General features: G+C 42.6%; 1 protein-coding gene across 1 annotated transcript; it reads left to right on the top strand.

Annotated features, from left to right (window-relative positions):
- Positions 1-106: 106 nt before the first annotated feature.
- CCNE1 (cyclin E1) lies at positions 107-12,073 on the top strand. Its single transcript, XM_065640894.1, has 11 exons — positions 107-191; positions 296-386; positions 637-705; positions 6,999-7,141; positions 7,222-7,357; positions 8,173-8,319; positions 8,804-8,899; positions 9,270-9,404; positions 9,492-9,603; positions 9,690-9,847; positions 10,648-12,073. The coding sequence occupies exons 1-11, from the start codon at positions 178-180 to the stop codon at positions 10,768-10,770; spliced, it is 1,224 nt and encodes a 407-aa protein (XP_065496966.1). The 5' UTR covers positions 107-177; the 3' UTR covers positions 10,771-12,073.
- The last annotated feature ends 6,315 nt before the right edge of the window (positions 12,074-18,388 follow it).

The raw sequence follows: 18,388 nt of genomic DNA, 5'->3' as shown, positions 1-18,388 counted from the left end.
CTGGGGTGTCCGGCTGCGGGGTGGGGGGAGCCGGCGGGGCCGGCCCGGGGCCGCGGCCGCCCTTGCCGCGCTGTGCGCCCGCGCCTCTGCGGCCCTTTGTGGGGGCTGGGGCCCGGGCCTGCTCGGCCGCTCCCCGCACGGCGCTCCACTCGCCCCGACGCGGCCCAGGCGGGCACCATGCGCCGGGAGAGGTGAGTCCGCCGGCCGCGCTGTGCGCGGGGCCCTGTAGGCCGAGGTCTGTCACGCACCTCCGGCGGGTCTCCCGCGGCTCCTTCAGCCTCTTCTCTCTTGGCAGCGACTGCGCGGAGGAGAAGGCTCCCGCCAAGGGGGACGGGGGTGCGGAGTGCGCCATGCGAGCCCGCAAGAGGAAAGCCGATGTGGCCACGGTGAGTGCGGGCCCGGCCCGGCGGCCCAGCCTGGTGCTCGCAGGCCAGCGCCTGCCCCGCCGCTGGGCTTGGCCTCCGGGCCCTCGCCTCCTTTTGTTGGGTGGCTGGGGCCCATGTGGTGCTCTGAGTGTTGGGTGGGCCCTGGGCTGCTGCGGGGCTGCGATCCTGAGGGGCTGGGTGGGTGTCACAGTGACCCATGGTCGCTTGTCCCGTGCTTTGTACTCCTGAAATTATGTGTTGCTGTTTGTAGTTCTTACAGGATCCAGATGAAGAGATTGCCCAAATGGAGATGACTAGAAAAAAGCAGTATGAAAACGAGGTAACTCATTTGGCTTTAGATCATACTCTTGTAATCCTACTCAATCCTCTTGTTATTTTGCAGTACCTTATTATTACAAACATGGTGCAACACAGATACAGCTACCTCTAGCTATATAGCAGTGGGCAAGGGGGACTATCAACCCTGGCTGCTGAAGTGTTCAAAACGCTTCAGTTCACACATGTTGCTTTGGAGCCCATGCAAGAAATGAGGCCTGAGCTGGTCTAAAACATTATGTTAATACTTCATCAGTATGTTCAGCTGTCCTAGGATTGCAAGGATGCACTTTACAAAAGCTTTAATATGCATTTAAGCCTACATGGAGGGACTCTGAATTTAATTCTCTAGAGGGCTGCACGTGTACAGTCATGAGCTTATATGCTCTACCTTGCAAGCCAAAACATGAGACACTTAAGCATCCAAACAGAATTGTCTCTTGAGGTGATTCTCTTTGCAGTTGTATTTCTACTTGTGTATTACCTGGGAGAGAGGAAAGATCCTCCTTCTACTGTCAGCTCTATTCCCATTGACAAAGGTCATTATCAGAAACAGAAAGTAAGGGGTTCCTGATTACAACTTTGAAGTTTATACCAGATGCTAATGGGGTGGTAAAATAAGCTTCATTTATCTGCAGAACAGAAGGATAATTTCTGTAAAGTCCCTTACCTGTGGAAATCGGGCCTGCGGTGGAGGTTAGTAGTGACCATTGCCAGTTTTTTCAGTAAGACATTTAGAATGACCTAAGTGACAAAGTCAAAACTAGCTTTAGTAGTGTCCTCTAGCTCCCTTAGTGCCCTTTCTATATTCTTCAAAACAGCAATGCTATTGGTATCTATATTGGATACTATGTTGTTATGTGGTAATAAAAATATGATGCTTTTGTACATAGCGATGCCCACGCTAAACAGAGTCGCCTGTTTTTTGAAATAGGTTTATTCTCATCCTTTTATTTCTGCATGCACACGTTCGGTCAGTCACTGTCACTGGGACTTCAGCCTGCTAATGCACATGCAGGGTGATACTTAAGCTGCAAAAGTCACGATTGGGGAGTACAGACCACACTCATTTGGTACGCAAGGCTGTGCATAATGTGGCACATCTAACCAGAAGTGGCAGCTGGAAGTTCTAAGACTAAAGTGCTACCATAACAGATGGGCATCATTGTTTGGAATGGCCTCTGCTTGTTGCAACTGCGTATACCAGTTATCAGTCAACATATTAAGCAGGGCTCAAATGGTGAGCATTTAATGAGGGGATCTCTCCTTCCCTTCTGTCTTTCTTTTGTGCAGTATATTAAACTAATTTCTCACTTCTGACAAGGAAGAGCTGCCTGTCCTTCACCACAGCTCTCTCCTTTACCAAAAGATTCATTCTGTTTGAGCTGAGCAAGGGCTTCTTGTGTGTGTTTATTGCATAATAATAAGGTGTTGTTAAAAAACCCTCAATGGGCACTCAATTTTACCTTCTTCCAAAAAGACAGTGGAAAGAAACTCAAAATATATTTTGCATACATTGACCTTCAACTTTGAAAATAGATAAAGTCTTCCAATTTTGTGTTCTTGTTTGTGTTCCTGGCCTGGTGGCCCTTCAATGTTACTTCAGGAATGATAGGTAAATTAAAATTTAAATAATTTAGGGAGTAGACATCCAAAATATTTACTTGGGAGTTTTTCAAGTTAAGCTTAGGATACTGTTGGGATTTGGCTCTTTGATTCTGTAAACCATAAATAAAATGGGTACCTGTGTATGCGTTCCTACATAGAGAAGGGTTTTTGTTGTGACAAAGTAGCCAGATTGTTACAGATCTGTTTAAAAAAGCTAACATTTGGCTGCACAGCAGCAGCTCTTCAGTCTATGGTGTGACACAAGCTATTCTCTGATATAAATTGCCATGGGCCACTAATGAGAATATGTTTACGGTTCCAGCAGCAGTATAGCAGGCTTGTATGATAGCCAGTGCGGTAGTTATTCTGTTGAGGCACAACAATTCTAAAATGCAAGTAGCTATAAATCCACTGCAGCCTATACCACATGACTTCTACATTAAATAAATTGTTTACTGACACTAGTTTATACACAAGGCAAAATATCATAGTCACATCCCACTTTACAGCATCTTCATAGTCAATTCATTAGTTTGCTTCTGCTGAACATAAGGCCTGAGTTCTTAATTAGGATGCCGTTACCCTTTATGTGATGAAAGGGTGGCTATATCATCAGGTTTGTGACAGCAGAATATTGCATAAATTCTGTGTTTGAATTTAGAGAACTGGCACTACTGTAATACAGCTAGCAATTCTCATATTAATTCTGCCTGCTTTCTGTGGATGGATACACTTCCAAGGCTCCGTGTAAAACAAAATTCATTTAACTAGATTAGACTCATCCATGCAATTGTGACAATACATGGCCATCTCCATCTAGGCTGGAGAACTGAATCTAGAAGTTTACTTTTTTAGATGAAACTAACTAATGTTTTCAGATGAAAAGAAGACGGAGTAAACTATCAGGAAATAGTTTTGATCAATTTCTCACTTTTCAGAATCTGGTCTTACTGTTGTCAAAATGTTCTGCTTAACTGGTTTGAAAATAGTTTCTTTAGTCTCAAAAAAGTTTCTTTAGTCTAGGTTATTTTTGGAATATCCAGGTTGAAAGCTTGACTTGGCTTATATCTGGGGCAGGACAACATTCAGACTCTTTAGAAAATTAAAAGTAGTAGATGCTCCTTTGCTATTCAGAAAGAATTGGATCAACTTAATAATGTGAGTTGTTCTCTCTCATATATTAATTCTGGAATCTCTTTCTGATGGCAAAAACCCCTAAACTTCAAACTAATGCATCCTGTCAGTGAAAAATGGCTAGAATTATAGTCTTACTATCTCTGATGGGCAAACCAAGGCTGGAGTCTATTAGTTGATATCAATATTTCTCTGTTACAAGGTGCTGCTTTTTAGGGTGAGACAGACAGTCCTGTCCCCCTCCTGTTCCTGTGTCTTTGATTTCAATGCTGAAAATCTTCTGACTTTGCTGTTTCTTCCTCTGCTTTCCTGCTGCCCTCCTTGCCCTCAGTCTGTGGAAGTTCTGGTAGCTCCCAGCTCATGTTGAGACACATGAGTGTCTCATCAGCTTGTGGTTTAGTGGTGGCTGCTTCACCAAAGACTCTGCATGGCCTGTCACCAGTAGACCCAATGGTTGCTACCTGCTCTACTTTGTGTCTGGCCTGTATGCCTGAAGGACTTCCAAAAAATCTGTTTAAATGAATGTTTGAGATATTGGTGAATAATGACATGCTGCTGAAAATGGAGGTGTGGGAATGTTTGAGCTTTAAAAATAACCCACCTCTGAAATCCTGGGTTTTCTTTCTTTGGAGCTGTGTGGACTTGTCTGCTCTGATGGACTTCTTTGGTCACCTCCCTTCTGCCCTTCTCGGTCCTCCTCCTGTCTTCAGTTCAGTTTCTCCAATCTTTGTCTAGTTCTCAGGTCTGAGATACAGATCTGTATCTCTGGTCAGTTGTTCCTGTATCTGGAATGCTACTGCAGTTGTTGCCAAGCTTTCTTGCTGGGCTCCATATAGATTTGAAGAGGCAGTTTTCCCCACTGATTTTTGGCTTGCATCCTACTTCAGCTCCTGTTTGCCTCAGAAGTAAACCCAGGACTGTAGGATTTCCTTAATTAGGCTGCACAGATTCTCTGTAACATCTCTTGCTTTTTGTCAGCTTGCTGCTTCATGGTTGGCTCTGTCCAAGCCCAAAGGAAGTTCTTCATGGTTTCCTCACACCTTCTCCACCTTAAACTGTTTCTTTTTCAGTGGTTGCTCCTGTTTCCTTACAGTTAGGGTGTGATGTAATGCAGTTTCTTGATACTGCTTCTTAGTTTTGGTTGAACGTCTTGCTAAATCTGCTTAAAAGACTCGAGTCTGACTAATATGCTCATTCCCTCAACCAAAATCTGTGGTCTTCCCTCACCTACACTTATTCAGACTCCTGTCTCCCTTCCAAATAGCTTCTTTCTTTTGAGGGCCCTGCACATTTGTTTCCTTCTCATCTGAAGCTCAGCTAGATTCTTTTGCTCTTCTTTTCCTCAGTCATCCTGGTGAGTCACATTATCTAATAAAAAACTTTTGTTTTCACTTTTTTTCAAAACACCCAAGAGGCTCTTGACCCTTGATTTATATTTCCTTATAGAAGATCGGGGTGGTGAAATCTCTTAAATCAATTGTTGTTGCTGCTGCATAGTATGTGAGGTACCTGCCTTGGTTGAGAGCTCTGTGGAGCAGCTCCCTTGTCCTTCAGAAGCTAGTGGTGTAGTAAGCACCTTTAAATAGATATCATATAGTTTACAGCTTTTCTGTTGGTTTGCTGATTAACTGATAAGACAGCACTTCTCTGAAGGCTGTTGGCAGCTGGGCTTGCCATGCAGTTTGGAGGACAAAGTGTAACTAAAGTCTAGTTTTGAGGGAGAACAAAAATTAACTTAAAGCAACGCTGATGTGATACTTTTATTCAGACTTTGAGTTTGTAAGGATTCTGTAATTTTTAAGATAAAAATGCTCTTCCCTCTTTTTGCATTCCCCTGCCCAGATTAAATCATGACATGGCTGGATATGTAGCTATGCTAGGTTTCAATGTAGAGCTCAAAGAAGAAAAACTGTCTATCTGTGTGTCAGTAACTCAAAGCACAAAGCAGTCTTAGCTGTGGGTGAAATGTGAAATGTGGTTTCTGTTTCATCAAGTTAGGTGGTTTCTGTTTCTGAAGCTGGTGCTAGGAGGTAGCCATTTTGCTGGAAAGCGATGTCATTTGTAGCAAGGACAGGGCAAAAATCAGGTGTGGAAGCTTCTTGGCAAGAGGCAAAGTTTCATGTAAAGCATTTTAATTGCTAGCACCTGATGATTCTTCATATTTCCCCACCACCACCACCTTTAGACACTTTAGGGAGTTCTTGTCCCCTTAGTGGTGCAGAACAGAACAGTTTGCAGCAAAATGGCAGACTTCACTGTTAAGCAGAAATGGCAGGTTTTAATTTGCTTAGGCTTGATGACATGGGACTGCTTCTGTATTCTACCAGAAAATAAAACAAGTAGTATTTTCCTGGGGAGCTGTGTGGAGCGTACACCAAGATGTTGTTTAACAGAGTTAGGCAGGAGAAAAGTAAACTTAAACTTAAGTTCTGGTCCAAATAAAAGGATATGATGGGTGAAGTGTTGGATGTCTGTTTGCAGACCTTGGCAAAATTCTGTATATGAAATGGTCAACTTGATACTTTAGTGGCCATTGCTTAACATGTTTTTGCTTTATTCTGAAAACAATTGGATCGTAACTGCATTGTTTTTTTCATCTTAGCACTGCTAGATGAAAGAGTAAGAAAAAAAATCTATACACTACTGTTTTGCTCTGTTAATTGTTAAGGTTGCTTTGCATGGAACCGTGACTTCAGGCATTCCATCTACATATTCCTTACCAGAAATCCTAACCTTGTATTTGGGTTTCAAAGTTCCTTCTGCTTATTCTTTACCTGAAGGCACACACATTTTGGTAAAAACGAAGTGTAACATGACAATAGGAGACTCTGACTTGGATATTCTTCCATGAAACAGTTGTGGTCCTTCAAATGGAGAACAGGGTAGCAATACCCCTCTACCCAGCACTGGTGAGGCCACACCTGGAGTACTGTGTCTGGTTCTGGGTTCCTCAGTACAAGAGAGACTTGAACATACTGGAAAGAGTCCCGCAGAAGTCCAGTAAGATGATTAAGGGACCAGAGCATCTGTCCCATAAGGAAAGGCTGAGGGAACTGGGACTGTTTAGCCTGGAGAAGATTTAGGGAGATCATATCAATTGTATATAAGTACCTGAAAGGAAGGGTATAAAGAAGATGGAGCCAGACTTTTTTCAGTAATGCCCAGTGAGGGGACAAGAGGAGATGGACACAAACTGAAGCACAGCAGGTTCCCTCTGAACATGAGGAAACACTTTTTTTAGTGTGAGGGTGACCAAGCACTGGCGCATGTTGCCCAGTGAGGTTGTGGAGCCCCTATCTCTAGAGATACTCAAAAGCCATGTGGATGTGCTCCTGGGCAACTGGTGCTAGATCGCCCTACTTTAGCAGAGAAGTTGAACAAAATGACCTACAGAGGTCCCTTTCTGTCTCAACAACTCTGTGATTCTGTACAGTTTAAAGAGATAATCGTAGGTTTTTTTGTCATAATTTCTTCCCAATGACATGTCTTTTATTTACAGCTAAAATGATTATTTGAAAAGGCACAGTGTAAAAAATCTTGTATTTCATTTAACAGCCATCCTGGAATAACCTTCACAAAAATGCCCATATGCTGCTTCCTACTCCAGATAAAGATGACGATCCAGTTGGCGTTGATTACTCTCCCTTTATACATCTAAGTGTTGTTCAAACCAGAGCTTCACCGTTACCAGTTCTAGGGTAAGTGAGCTGTTTTTCTGCTGCTTGTCTGCCTGCCTTTTGTCTTATGATTCAAGACTAAACATAATGTTCTGTCTTAGCTGGGCAAACAGAGATGACGTATGGAAAAACATGATGAAAAAAGAAGAGACATATGTGAGGGATAAACTTTACATGCAAAGGCACCCTCTCCTGCAACCTAAAATGAGAACGATCCTTCTAGATTGGCTAATGGAGGTAAGCTTTTCCTTGCTTGTGAGTATCTCAAGTGCGCTTTTCTTGAAGTGTACTAATAACTGTAATGAATACTTTAAGTTATCTTTGGATAACCCATTAACACCAGACACTTGTCCTCGTCTTAAAGTTTGTCGAGAATGGCACCCAGCTTAAAAAAAGAATATATAATGGTTGAGGTGATTGTGTACAAACTGACAATGTAATCTGTTGTCCGTTTAGATTGCTAGTGGATAATAAATTTGTTCTTAAAGCTTCATGATGTAAGATTGTAAGGTCACGCTGCATAAAAAAAGCAGCACAAATGATTATGAAAGTCACTGTAAGAAGGAAGGTGTGACGGCTTAGAGATCAGATGTGTCTCACAACCAGTCTAGCCATTGTTGGCACGCAGAATGTGATACAATTCTTCTCTCTGTATGCGAGTCTTTTTTGCTGTTTGGATGGCTTGGTGGCATGGTCTCTGTTCTTAATTCTAAAGTATTTGTGAGAGTTTTCCCTTTTGAGGTGTTGTAATGATGCATCTTTGCAAAAATGAGGAACTGATGTTCTGGCATTGTTAGAATGTGTGCTTGCATTTCCTAAAAGGCTTTTCACTCTGATCTCTTTTTTGGTAGTTACTGTCATGGCAGTCATCTTGTGTCAGAGGAAACTGTTCAACTCATACTCTTAGTTAATGTATTACTTCACAACAGCAGCGAAGCAAAAAGCCAATATGAATTTTATGTCTAGCTCTTTTTTTTTAATACATCTGTAACATCTATTTTTCACTCTATAACACTGTTCTTGACCTTTTATAATATCTAATGTGTCTCCAGGTTTGTGAAGTCTACAAGCTTCATAGAGAAACTTTTTATTTAGCACAAGACTTCTTTGATCGGTTCATGGCAACACAACAGAACGTTGTAAAAACACTATTGCAGCTTATTGGTATCTCTTCTTTATTCATAGCAGCAAAGCTTGAGGTAAGTATCTCCAGTTTTACTTAAACATAAAAATGTGAATGGACAGACAGCACACTTACTGTACATTAGATTCATTTTAAGTTCTTACTGTTTGTGTTTTAAGAGGGCTATTATTCTTCAGTCTGTTCTTCTCTAGCAAGGGATAAAAGACCTTTTCTTTAGGATGTATAAAAAAAAAATCTTGATGTCAATTACGATGCCATCTTAGTGGTGCTGTAGTCAGACATAATGTGTATTGTACCGATCCATCAGAAGTGAAAGGCGAAGGCTGTGAACAGGAAGTTTGAACAAGAAATCTGCATATTAAAGCCAGAGGAGAATACCATGAGTTATGGTGGGGTGATTGGTTCTTTTTTCTTTTTTTCCCCTCTGTTTTGAAATGCTGAAATAGTTGTGGGTGGTTCTTTTTTTTTTTTTTTTTTTAGCACATGAAACTAGTTACAACCTATTCCACAAATTAAATACTTGATCTCCTATCTTTCAGGAAATTTATCCACCAAAGTTGCACCAGTTTGCCTACGTTACAGATGGAGCTTGTACGGAAGACGAAATCCTCAGTATGGAATTGATCATTATGAAGGTAATATTTCAAAATGGAATTAGTTGTACTTCACTTTTTAAAAATGCATAGCATGATCAGACTAAAAGCAGAGAGCCTCAGTTAATCTTATGTTCTGCTAAGAGGCACAATTTCTCTTTCTAATAAGAAAACAGTGTTCTCTAGGTAACAAGTGACTTAAAGCACCCACCAGTGTGTGCGTGTTAACAAAATGAATTGTTCCCCCACCCTATCAGCAGGAAGAGATACAGGAAAGGATTAGATTTGTGTGTTTCAAAGATGTCCTGACCAACTGGAGTTACAGTTTCTGATCTGGAGTAAATAAAGTTTAATGGTTTAAGTTAAGAACTCTTTATTAATACTGAAGTCTTGTGCATGTCTACTCTTTCAGGCTCTTAATTGGAACTTAAATCCACTGACAGTTGTATCATGGCTAAACATTTACATGCAAGTTGCGTATTTAAATGAGCTTTATGAGGTATTGCTGCCACAATATCCACAGCAAATATTTGTGCAAATAGCAGAGGTAAGGCTGAATTCTCCCTTCAAATGCTATTTCACCTGGGAAAAAGTGTTCTTGTGATAAACTTACTAAACATCTGTTGCCTTGTAGCTCTTGGATCTCTGTGTGCTGGATATTGGCTGCTTGGAATATACGTATGGAGTACTTGCAGCTTCTGCTTTGTATCACTTCTCCTCATCTGAGCTGATACAGAAAGTTTCAGGTACTGGCATTTATAAACTTAAGTCTAATGTGTTTACAAATGTTGAGTCTTCATTCAGGCAGATAAGCATATGTCTTGTCGTCCAGGTTATGAATGGTGGGAGATAGAGGAATGTGTAAAATGGATGGTTCCGTTTGCGATGGCTATAAGGGAAGTAGGAAGCTCCAAACTGAAACACTTTAGAGGTATAGCTCCTGAAGACTTGCACAATATACAGACGCACATAAACTGCTTGGATTTGCTGGTATGTATGTGGGTAATTTTGACTAAAATCTGTCTGTAAAATCCCATAAATCTTGTTTCTTCTCTGTTTGGAACATACAGTGAACTTAAGTGAAACATTATCAGATTGAGATGGTATTCAGGTGATACAAGGTTCCAGAATTCTTGGGACAGAGACTTGTCTTGGGACTGGCTTGTTCAGGATTCAGTTTTAAAAGGTGATTGTGATTTAAGCCTCTTATCTCAAATGGCAAATAATTACTCTAGAAATTGGAAGCACGTTTCTACCATTTGGGATACTTCAAACACTGTATGTTAGACCTTTATAGGAAATACAGGTAATGCAACCTTGTCTGAAAAAGAGGAAATACAGACTGATCTTGTGGGACTGTTACGTGACAGTGGTGGTTGACAAGAAGTTGAGCAACAGTGGGTTTTAAGATGAGAAACTTGCAGAGGATCAAAATGTTGTCCAACAAATTGTAGTTCATGTAAGCCATGGTGCTTTGTTTGTTTGTTTAGTTTAGGTTATTTAATTGTAGTAGAAGTTACAGCTCGTCTTGTTCAGTTGCTTCTGAATTTTGCTTTCTTTAAAGTACAAGTACCATAATTCTGATCATCAGATTCCAAAAATTAATACTGATCTCTTGGGGTTAATATTTACTATTGTTTAATGTGTGATTTATCAGTTACTGTTAGGGGGATTAGATAAAAATATGCATTTTGAGATTAGCAATCTATCAAGTTATAGAGCACTCAATTATATTGATGTGTTGCATAGATTTACCAAAGTATCAATATTTTTTTTTCCTGTGCTTTCAGGACAAAGCTCAAGCAAAACAAGCCATATTGGCTGAGCAAAATAGGACTTCACCTTTCCCCACTGGTGTCCTTACACCACCACAGAGCAGTAAGAAACAGTGTTCTGGACTGAAGCCAATATGACTTTAGAAACTGTTGACAGACAGTTTTGCTGAAGTGCCTGTTCTGCTGGTTCTAACTCCTGCTCCATTATGGAAATGCTGCCAGTGAAGTTCATAAGCTTTTATGGAATCTGAAAAGGAAATCTTTTTTGTGACAGAAGAATTTTTCTATTTGAAATATTTTATTGAACATTAAAATATTTTAAATAAATGGATCAAGTACACCAGCCACTTAAAAGAACACCGAAGAGTGCTCCAAATGCTGCTATGGAGGGTGATGCTTGATGTGACCAACTGTTCAGAAAAAGGGCTTGAAGTTTAGATTAGTTACTGTGCCTGCTTGTCCTTTGGATAATCTGCAGTCATACTGTCCCCTGTTGACAAATGTGCAAAAAGTGCTGTGGAAGACAACATTTCAAAGCCTCTTTTTCAAATGGTTGGCTTACAACTTGATGCCTTTTCAAAAACTCTTTACTGTAAATGCTGCTATGTCTCTGTGTATCCATTTTTAATAAAAATGCTGTCTAAGACAGCTGGTTTTATGTATATTCCTATTTTTCTTTTAATTATGGTCAGCTAAGGTTTTTCAGACTATGACCACTAGTAGTGTGGGAATTGGGGATGAATAATGTAGTAACTATTGTTTTATTTATTTACCACTACTGGCTTACCAATTAAAGCTTCCTTTTTGGATACTAAGATGAAGTTGTCATGTTGGGCTACTTGGATTTCCCTTAGCCAGATGCAGGTGGCTGGGGAGGGGATAATAAACATGACAAGTATCTGGGGAATCCTTCCACATCTCACCGCCTGATCAGTGTATGGCAAAATTTTTGAATCAAATTGTCTGGATTGTTATGCTTAATAGCATGAAGTGATCAGTGGGAAAAGCTTACCTTTTCTTGAAACATAATCATTTAAACTTTGGGAGTTTGGCATGTCTTTGACAAGTAATTGTCTTCTGTGCAAAACTGAATTCTGGAATCGTGTGTGCCTTTTTACAGGAAGAGTTGACCTTTGGGGAGTCTCAGAAGTCATAGTAAGATGTTCTATGGGAAGTCATGGTTCTGGACAAAAGAGGAATAGAAAAATAAATGTAAAAATTGTTGCTTGTTTTTCTCATCATGTTCACTTTGAAAGAATGTTAAACAACACTGAAAACTTTTGTGAGACTATCAGGATTCATCACATTCTCCTGTAGATAACTTAAATGCTACAAAACTTATATTTCAGGAAGCTCCTACTCTGCTGTTGGTTAATTTTTCTAAGCATTAGTTCCCAGCAAGGCTGCTTTTTATTTTTAAGTTATTTTCCCTCTTACTCTTCCCTGACCCAGTATTCTGATAAATGTTAAAGCTTTAATGTAATAAAAATGCCTATGGTAACTAATGGTAAGCGAATTTTTTGGTGCTGCTGGCTTTTATTTTCTACTTGCAATGAATGGTTCCAAGTTCTGTGCTAACAAAACAAGTGTAAATGTTAGCTGAACAAGCTTGGTGCCAGTTCAGAGAGGTTTTAATTTCTCAGAAAACTGGAATGTTATATTTGCTTATTATTGAAAAAGTTTATAACACTGAAGGAATTGTTAAGACACACTTTGATTATTTGTTCTTAAATTTAGAACACCAAATGGGAGGCGGGAGGTTGGACAATAACCCTCCTGAAAGGTGGTCTCTAGGCTTAATTCTGAAATCACCAGCCAAGCTTTGGTACTAGTCCTTTTGCACTTCTCAGTGCTTAGTATGTGTTTCATTTCTTTCTAAAAAAAAAAAAAAAAAAAAAGTTTAAAAATAATAAAATTGTAACTAGCCTTTTATAAAGAAAATGTAACCCCCATTACATTTGTTCAAGAAATTATCTGTAGTAACATTCATCTGATGAACTCTTAACTTTCAGTTTAAGCTAAATACGTGTTTTTGGTTGATACCTAGGAGTGAATGCAGGTGTTCTGTGTGTTGTCTGGGCTGTGTGGGAAACCTGTATCTGAGAGAAAGAGATGTGTCTATGAATGAAACTTCAGGTAACAGGCCTCTTTCTAAATTGGATCTCTGCTTCAGATGGTAATCCTGTTAATTTTATAACTTTTTCCCCATCTCCTGAAAGGTCAGCCTGCTTTATTTCCCTGGGAAGCAGCCTGGTCAGAGCGTGGAGATTGCGACTGCCCAGGTAGGAATGCAACCATGTGCCAGAGATGCGGTACTTGCCAGCAGGGGTGACTTATCTTAAAAGCTATTTTCTTTCTCATCTTTATCTTATGCTTTAAGAATATTTGCTTCTGGTTGTCCTGCAACATGTCTGGATACTTGTGCCTGAGTATACTGTCTTTCTAGGATAGCTTGCAAAAACTATGCACTGGTTGCCACAGGCTGAAAACCATCTTAGGGAAGAATAATGCAGCTAATTTTAAGGAAGATAGTTGTCTCCATTGGAGGAACAAACCAAGCAAACAATTAAAAAACAAAACCCACCCCCAAAAAAAAAAAGTTCCCTCCATATTTCTTTGTCTGAGGATCTAATTTTATATTCTCTCTGGTCCCGGACCAAACTGGAGGCAGATTTATGGCAGCTGGGGAGAAGCAAGTGGGCAGTTCTGCCTGGCTAGGAAAGAGAAAAAGGTTTAGTGTGTTTACAAGTGGGCTGAAGTTTGTGCCACCAAGATGAGCCAATACCAAATAATGTGTCCATGCCTGCCGTTTCTGACTCTAAGCCACGTTACTCTGTGAGGTGAGGAGAGGGCTCCAGGGGAGGACGGCCCTGGGGCAGCATCCGAGGCTGCTGCTCCTGGTGCAGGAGTGCAGGGGCTCGAAGGCCCAGGGGAACCCTGAGAAAGCAATTTAGCTGTGCATTGCTGCACACTCAACTGGAAACTGTCTCTCCCTTTAATAGCTACAGACCAGCATAAAGCATGCTGCAAAGTAAATTGAATTCTGCAGTAACCCAGGTGGCATGTGATTATCTTCCTCCTCCTGAAAGGTTTGTCATAACTATGTATCAAAACCTCACCTTGGCCTGAAAGCTGGGGACATTGGAGAAACTTTGAACAAGAGAAATGAATTGAGTGCTAGTTTTGTATTACTGCTGCTACCAAACTGAAAGTTGGTGGTAGCTGTGACTGTATTGAAGGAAATAGACCCAAAATGAGCAAGCTGAGGCTGTGGTTGTGAGCTGGGCTTGAGAAGGAGGAGTGCTGGTGAGCAGAAAGGATGAAGATACAAAACTCTGCACCGTGAGTCTCCAGATGCTAAGCTGTTGAAAATGCTGTAGTTATCTAACAGGAGTTCACAGAAATAGCTCTGCGTAGCTTGTCTCCCATGAAGTGGTAGGATCGTCTGCCTGTGGCTATCTATCAGTTTCTAGGTGTCACGTCAGCATCTCCTCTTGGTTCTCAGGAATTACAACAGGAAGGCTTTTATTACATCCCTGCTTGTGCGAGGTGGAGTTAAGCAGCCGGTGTGAGTTCAGCAGAGTGCTTGCACAGATACTCAGCCAGGCATCCCATGAGAGCTGCAGGCTCTGCAAGCACTCTTGGCCTGGCTCGAATTTCTCTGAATTCCTGGGTGCTGTTTCCTCCATGTGCAGCGCAGCTGGCTTGTCTCATAGCAGCAGCCTGAGTTCAAGGCAGCTGGCTCAAATGCTCTTTCTTCAAGTAGGCTGTGAAGTCAGACCATGGTGCAAGTGGACAAGGTTTATTGCAGCGTTGCCTCTTGGCAGGGAGCCATCAGGGCACCTGAACTTTAGCTTGGGGGTTGCCAAAGGCTACAACTGGGTTTTGATGGGACTAACACCCAGTCTGGGCACTGCAAGGTTAGTAAAAGTCTGTTAGTAAATAGTCAGGGAGGCAATACGCAGTGCAGCAAGGGAACTGGTAGTGCACAGGTTGACACTGCATGGATCTGCTTTACCTTGTTTGTTGGTATAAATCTTCTCCTATTTGGGGAACATGCTGCTTCTAGATATTTAACAAAATGCATTTAAAGCGTCAAGTTACTCACACCCTCACCTTCCATATGTTCCTACCCCACAACCCTATCCCCCCATAAAAGGGAGATACACACACTGTGAAATAATACAGGTTAACTCTGACTTTATCTAGCCTTGAATTTGTTGGGGATTAAGCACAGCTCCTCCTTGCTGGCAAGGCTGAGGTCACCTTGACCTGGGCTCTCATAGACTCTCTGGAGAGATCTCCTGCTCGGACTTGACACATAAATCGGGGGTTCAGCTGCGTGCATGGTGCCCGTGGCAGGAATCAGCCCGGCTCTTCCTCCCCCTCCTGCTCCCGCTGCCCTGGCCCGGCCAGCACCGCCTGTGCCGCCGGGCGCAGGCTCGCCGGGGCGGGGGCGCTGCCCGCGGAGGGACCGACAAGGGTTTTTATTTCGTATGGACTTTCAAGCTATAAAGGCGAAATCAAAAGATCAAATGTTTGGGTTTTTTACAGGTTGTATACAGTAAAATTCCATGAAATAGAAACGATACTGGGATTAACCATGAGCTAAGCTATTTTCCTGACAGAGAAAAGTAACAAGCCTAAACATTTTCTGGAAAATCATGCAGCTAAAGGCCACGCCACAGACATGATTTCCTGGTACTAAAAGCATATATTAGTATGTTGTATTTTCTTCCATTGGAGGTAGATTCTTTTATTTTCAATAGGGTCAGGAGTCCAAAGTAGCTCGTGTACAGGTGTGAGCTTTCAGAAGGAAACGTGAAATCCATGAAAGCCAAGAGGGTGAGACTGCCGCTGGTTGGCGTGAGCAGGCAGCACACACTGCTGCACTCTGGAGCTAGGATTGTTGCTGCTTTTCTTAAATATGCATGGAAGAAGCTTCACATAGAACTAAAAATAAGTGGCTTGACTGGAAATAAAGCATTCGCTGCAAAGTGTGTAAAAATGTAATAAAGCTGTGCAGGAAAGGCTGTGGTTTGTGCTCCTCCCTGCCCCCCAAGGTAAAAGGAGAAGCAGGGACAGCTGTGATTTGCCAGGTTATCATGTTCAGACTCCAGTTACATGAACTTACCTATTGCGTGCTCTGCGTGTAACTGGGATGAATGGTTTGAGCGTTCTTGGATTGAAGCCCAGAGTAACAACTTCAGAGAGAAAAGAGTAATATGGTGCTTTATTTTATAATTCTGTGTAAGGTGTTTGGATTTTTTTTACTTCAAGAGGAGTACTCTATCAAGATACTAACCTCTGCAGCTGAGCACCTCAGCCCAGTTTTTCTATATGTTACGAATTATTGAGCATAAGAAGAGTTGAAAGATAACAGCTATGGGGTTTTTTACCCCAATATTCATCTTCTAAGTACTTTCCAGATGTCAATGTAATATTTGGACTGTACAGCTCACAGTGGTTTGGTGGTTACACTTTGGTTTAAGGTTGGTCTGAGAATAAAATGTTGCTTTCTCACCTCAGCCAAATCTGCAAAACCTTGCTTTCTGATGTTCATAAAGCTGCTGTTTCTGGGCTCACAGGAGACATCCTCTCTTACCTATGCTAGAATGATGATGATATTATTTGGGCACGGCAGAATGCAAGTGAAAAACTTTTTTCATCTTGGTTTGGGAAGTCTGGTTGTCAGCCACAGGCTTGTGAAAACAAAGAAAAATGTTTCAATTTAAGCCAAAATCTTGCAGAATGAAGAATGTGCTGAGGAAAGGTTAGCTGATCCTGTGCAGTTTTATTAGTATTCTGGGCTTCAGTCAGGAGATTAATAATTGCCACAGACAGTGTCTCTTCATATTAAAGTGTCTTCACATGAATAGTTTGGGTGAGTGCAAAAGGACTGCAAGGCACAAGCAAGCTGTCTTGTCTCGCCCCAACTGATAATGAGTCAACACTTTAATATAAAGAAAAGACAGTTGGTAACAGTCATTAACATAACAAAGTGCCCTATAGATCACTCCAAATTCATCTGACTGCTTTTAAGCAAATGTTTTCCCTTGAGAAGTGGCAACAGAACAATTTGTTGAATGTTTCGCTTCCTGGGCCACCCTGTTCTGCTGGGAGTGGAAGAGATACTCCTGTGGGTTGGCTGGTCCTGAAACCTCCTAATAGAGGACGCTATTTGTTTGCAGTGACAGCGTGCTGATTTTTTTATTTTTTAGCCTGATTTCCTATCAGAATTGGACTCATGGGGTTTTTTTGTGTTTTGTTTTGTTTCCCTCCTTCCCTGTCTGTTGGCTTCCTCCATTGGACAGCTTCAAGAAGATCTGACTTCTGTCAATATAAGAAGAAACAGGAATCAGACAGGCTGCCGGTCCTCCATGTGAAGAAGAGACAGAAGCTCAGTGGCCGTGCTCTCTGCTTGGCCAGACCCCTGGACGAGTGACAGCTGGGGCTTCCGTGCTGGCAGGATGAAAGGTGGGAAGCAAGAGGGAAGAGGGGAGGAAGGAATCAAGGAGTGTAGCACTGGCAGCCATGATGTACGTCTGGCATTGAAGGGGGCTCAGCAGAGGCTACAGGTAGGTCCAAGGAAGGAGGAAATGCCATGCACAAGAGCAGGTCTGTTAGTCCGGTGCTCATGGAGAAGTTTGCTTGACTTCTTTACGTACTGTCATGCTGGGACAACGCAAGAAACACATTGGCTGAATGTACCAAGAAGCCATTGTGCCTCTGCCCAGAAGAAGCTGTTTTTGTCCTTGTTGTAACTCGCATATGGTCTGGAACCATGGTCAGACTACAGATTTCTCCTGCGGTTTCTGAGATCTGCCTGCCTGTGACAACAGGGCTGGGGTGTGCTGGTAGCTCAGCGGGTTCGGGTCCTCCTGCTTCCAGGTGGACTTTGCCCTCCAGCAGCCTGCAGAGACCCCCTTCCTGGGACTGATGGAATGGAACGGTTCGACTTGAGAAGGTAAATCATTGGGGGCTGAGGACATGTTGCTGCCTGGCAGCTGAGGGGTACCAAGGGTGGAGATACCAGGGCAACGTGGGGGTGGGGGGATAGTTTTGAGAGGCACGACTTCACTGCCGACACTTGCGTACATGACTCAGAGTGCCTGCAGATGGGTCACCACCACAAGGGCAGCTGCAGGCGCGGGGGACGGTGGCTTTGGGGTGGCTGTGTGTGTTTTGGGACCTGTTGCTCACGAGCACGAGAGAATTCCCTTACTCTCTGTCAGCTGTTGGTGTCAGAGGGAAGCTGGAGGCACCTCTTTCACCTCCACCTCTGCCCACCCTGCCGGGGTAACTGTGCGTGCCAGGCGCTCGTCTTTGGGGCGCGGGGGGAGCATGAATGTGTCCCTTTGTGCAGGGCTGCGCTGGCAGCCGTGTGCTCCTTCAGGGGTGCGACAGCAGGTTAGAAGACGTGCAGGTGGGACCTGGCTGGGAGAAGGGCGATGGCCGGAGCAGCTCAGTGGCCCTGCACTCATTAACTTAATTGGGGCTGTGCGGCGGGGCTGGAGGAACGCAAGATGGCCGGGATTCTCACGGCGTGGGGAGGCTCGCCGGTGACGACCAGGACCCGGCCAAGTCGTTAATGTCAATTAAGTACAGAATGTGTAGATTACTGACATGTTATTGTTAGGGCTCTAAAGGAAATATAATTAATAAAACTCCCCCAGCCACACCGAGAGGCAGCCCTTTGTGTTCCCCGTGCCTTCCCCTGCCGGCAACGTCTATCTCCTCCCGCAGCCCCGCGCTC

Source organism: Caloenas nicobarica, chromosome 9, assembly GCF_036013445.1.
Source record: "Caloenas nicobarica isolate bCalNic1 chromosome 9, bCalNic1.hap1, whole genome shotgun sequence".
Classification (NCBI taxonomy): domain Eukaryota; kingdom Metazoa; phylum Chordata; class Aves; order Columbiformes; family Columbidae; genus Caloenas; species Caloenas nicobarica.
Note: the sequence above shows the minus strand (reverse complement) of the source record. Positions and strands in the feature narration are given on the sequence as shown.

What these genes read in the sequence shown, in the direction of transcription:
- CCNE1 (XM_065640894.1), top strand. An exon ending in TGGAATTGATCATTATGAAG is followed by an intron (nt 8,900 to 9,269) that starts GTAATATTTCAA and finishes CTACTCTTTCAG; the next exon opens with GCTCTTAATTGGAACTTAAA. An exon ending in TATTTGTGCAAATAGCAGAG is followed by an intron (nt 9,405 to 9,491) that starts GTAAGGCTGAAT and finishes GTTGCCTTGTAG; the next exon opens with CTCTTGGATCTCTGTGTGCT.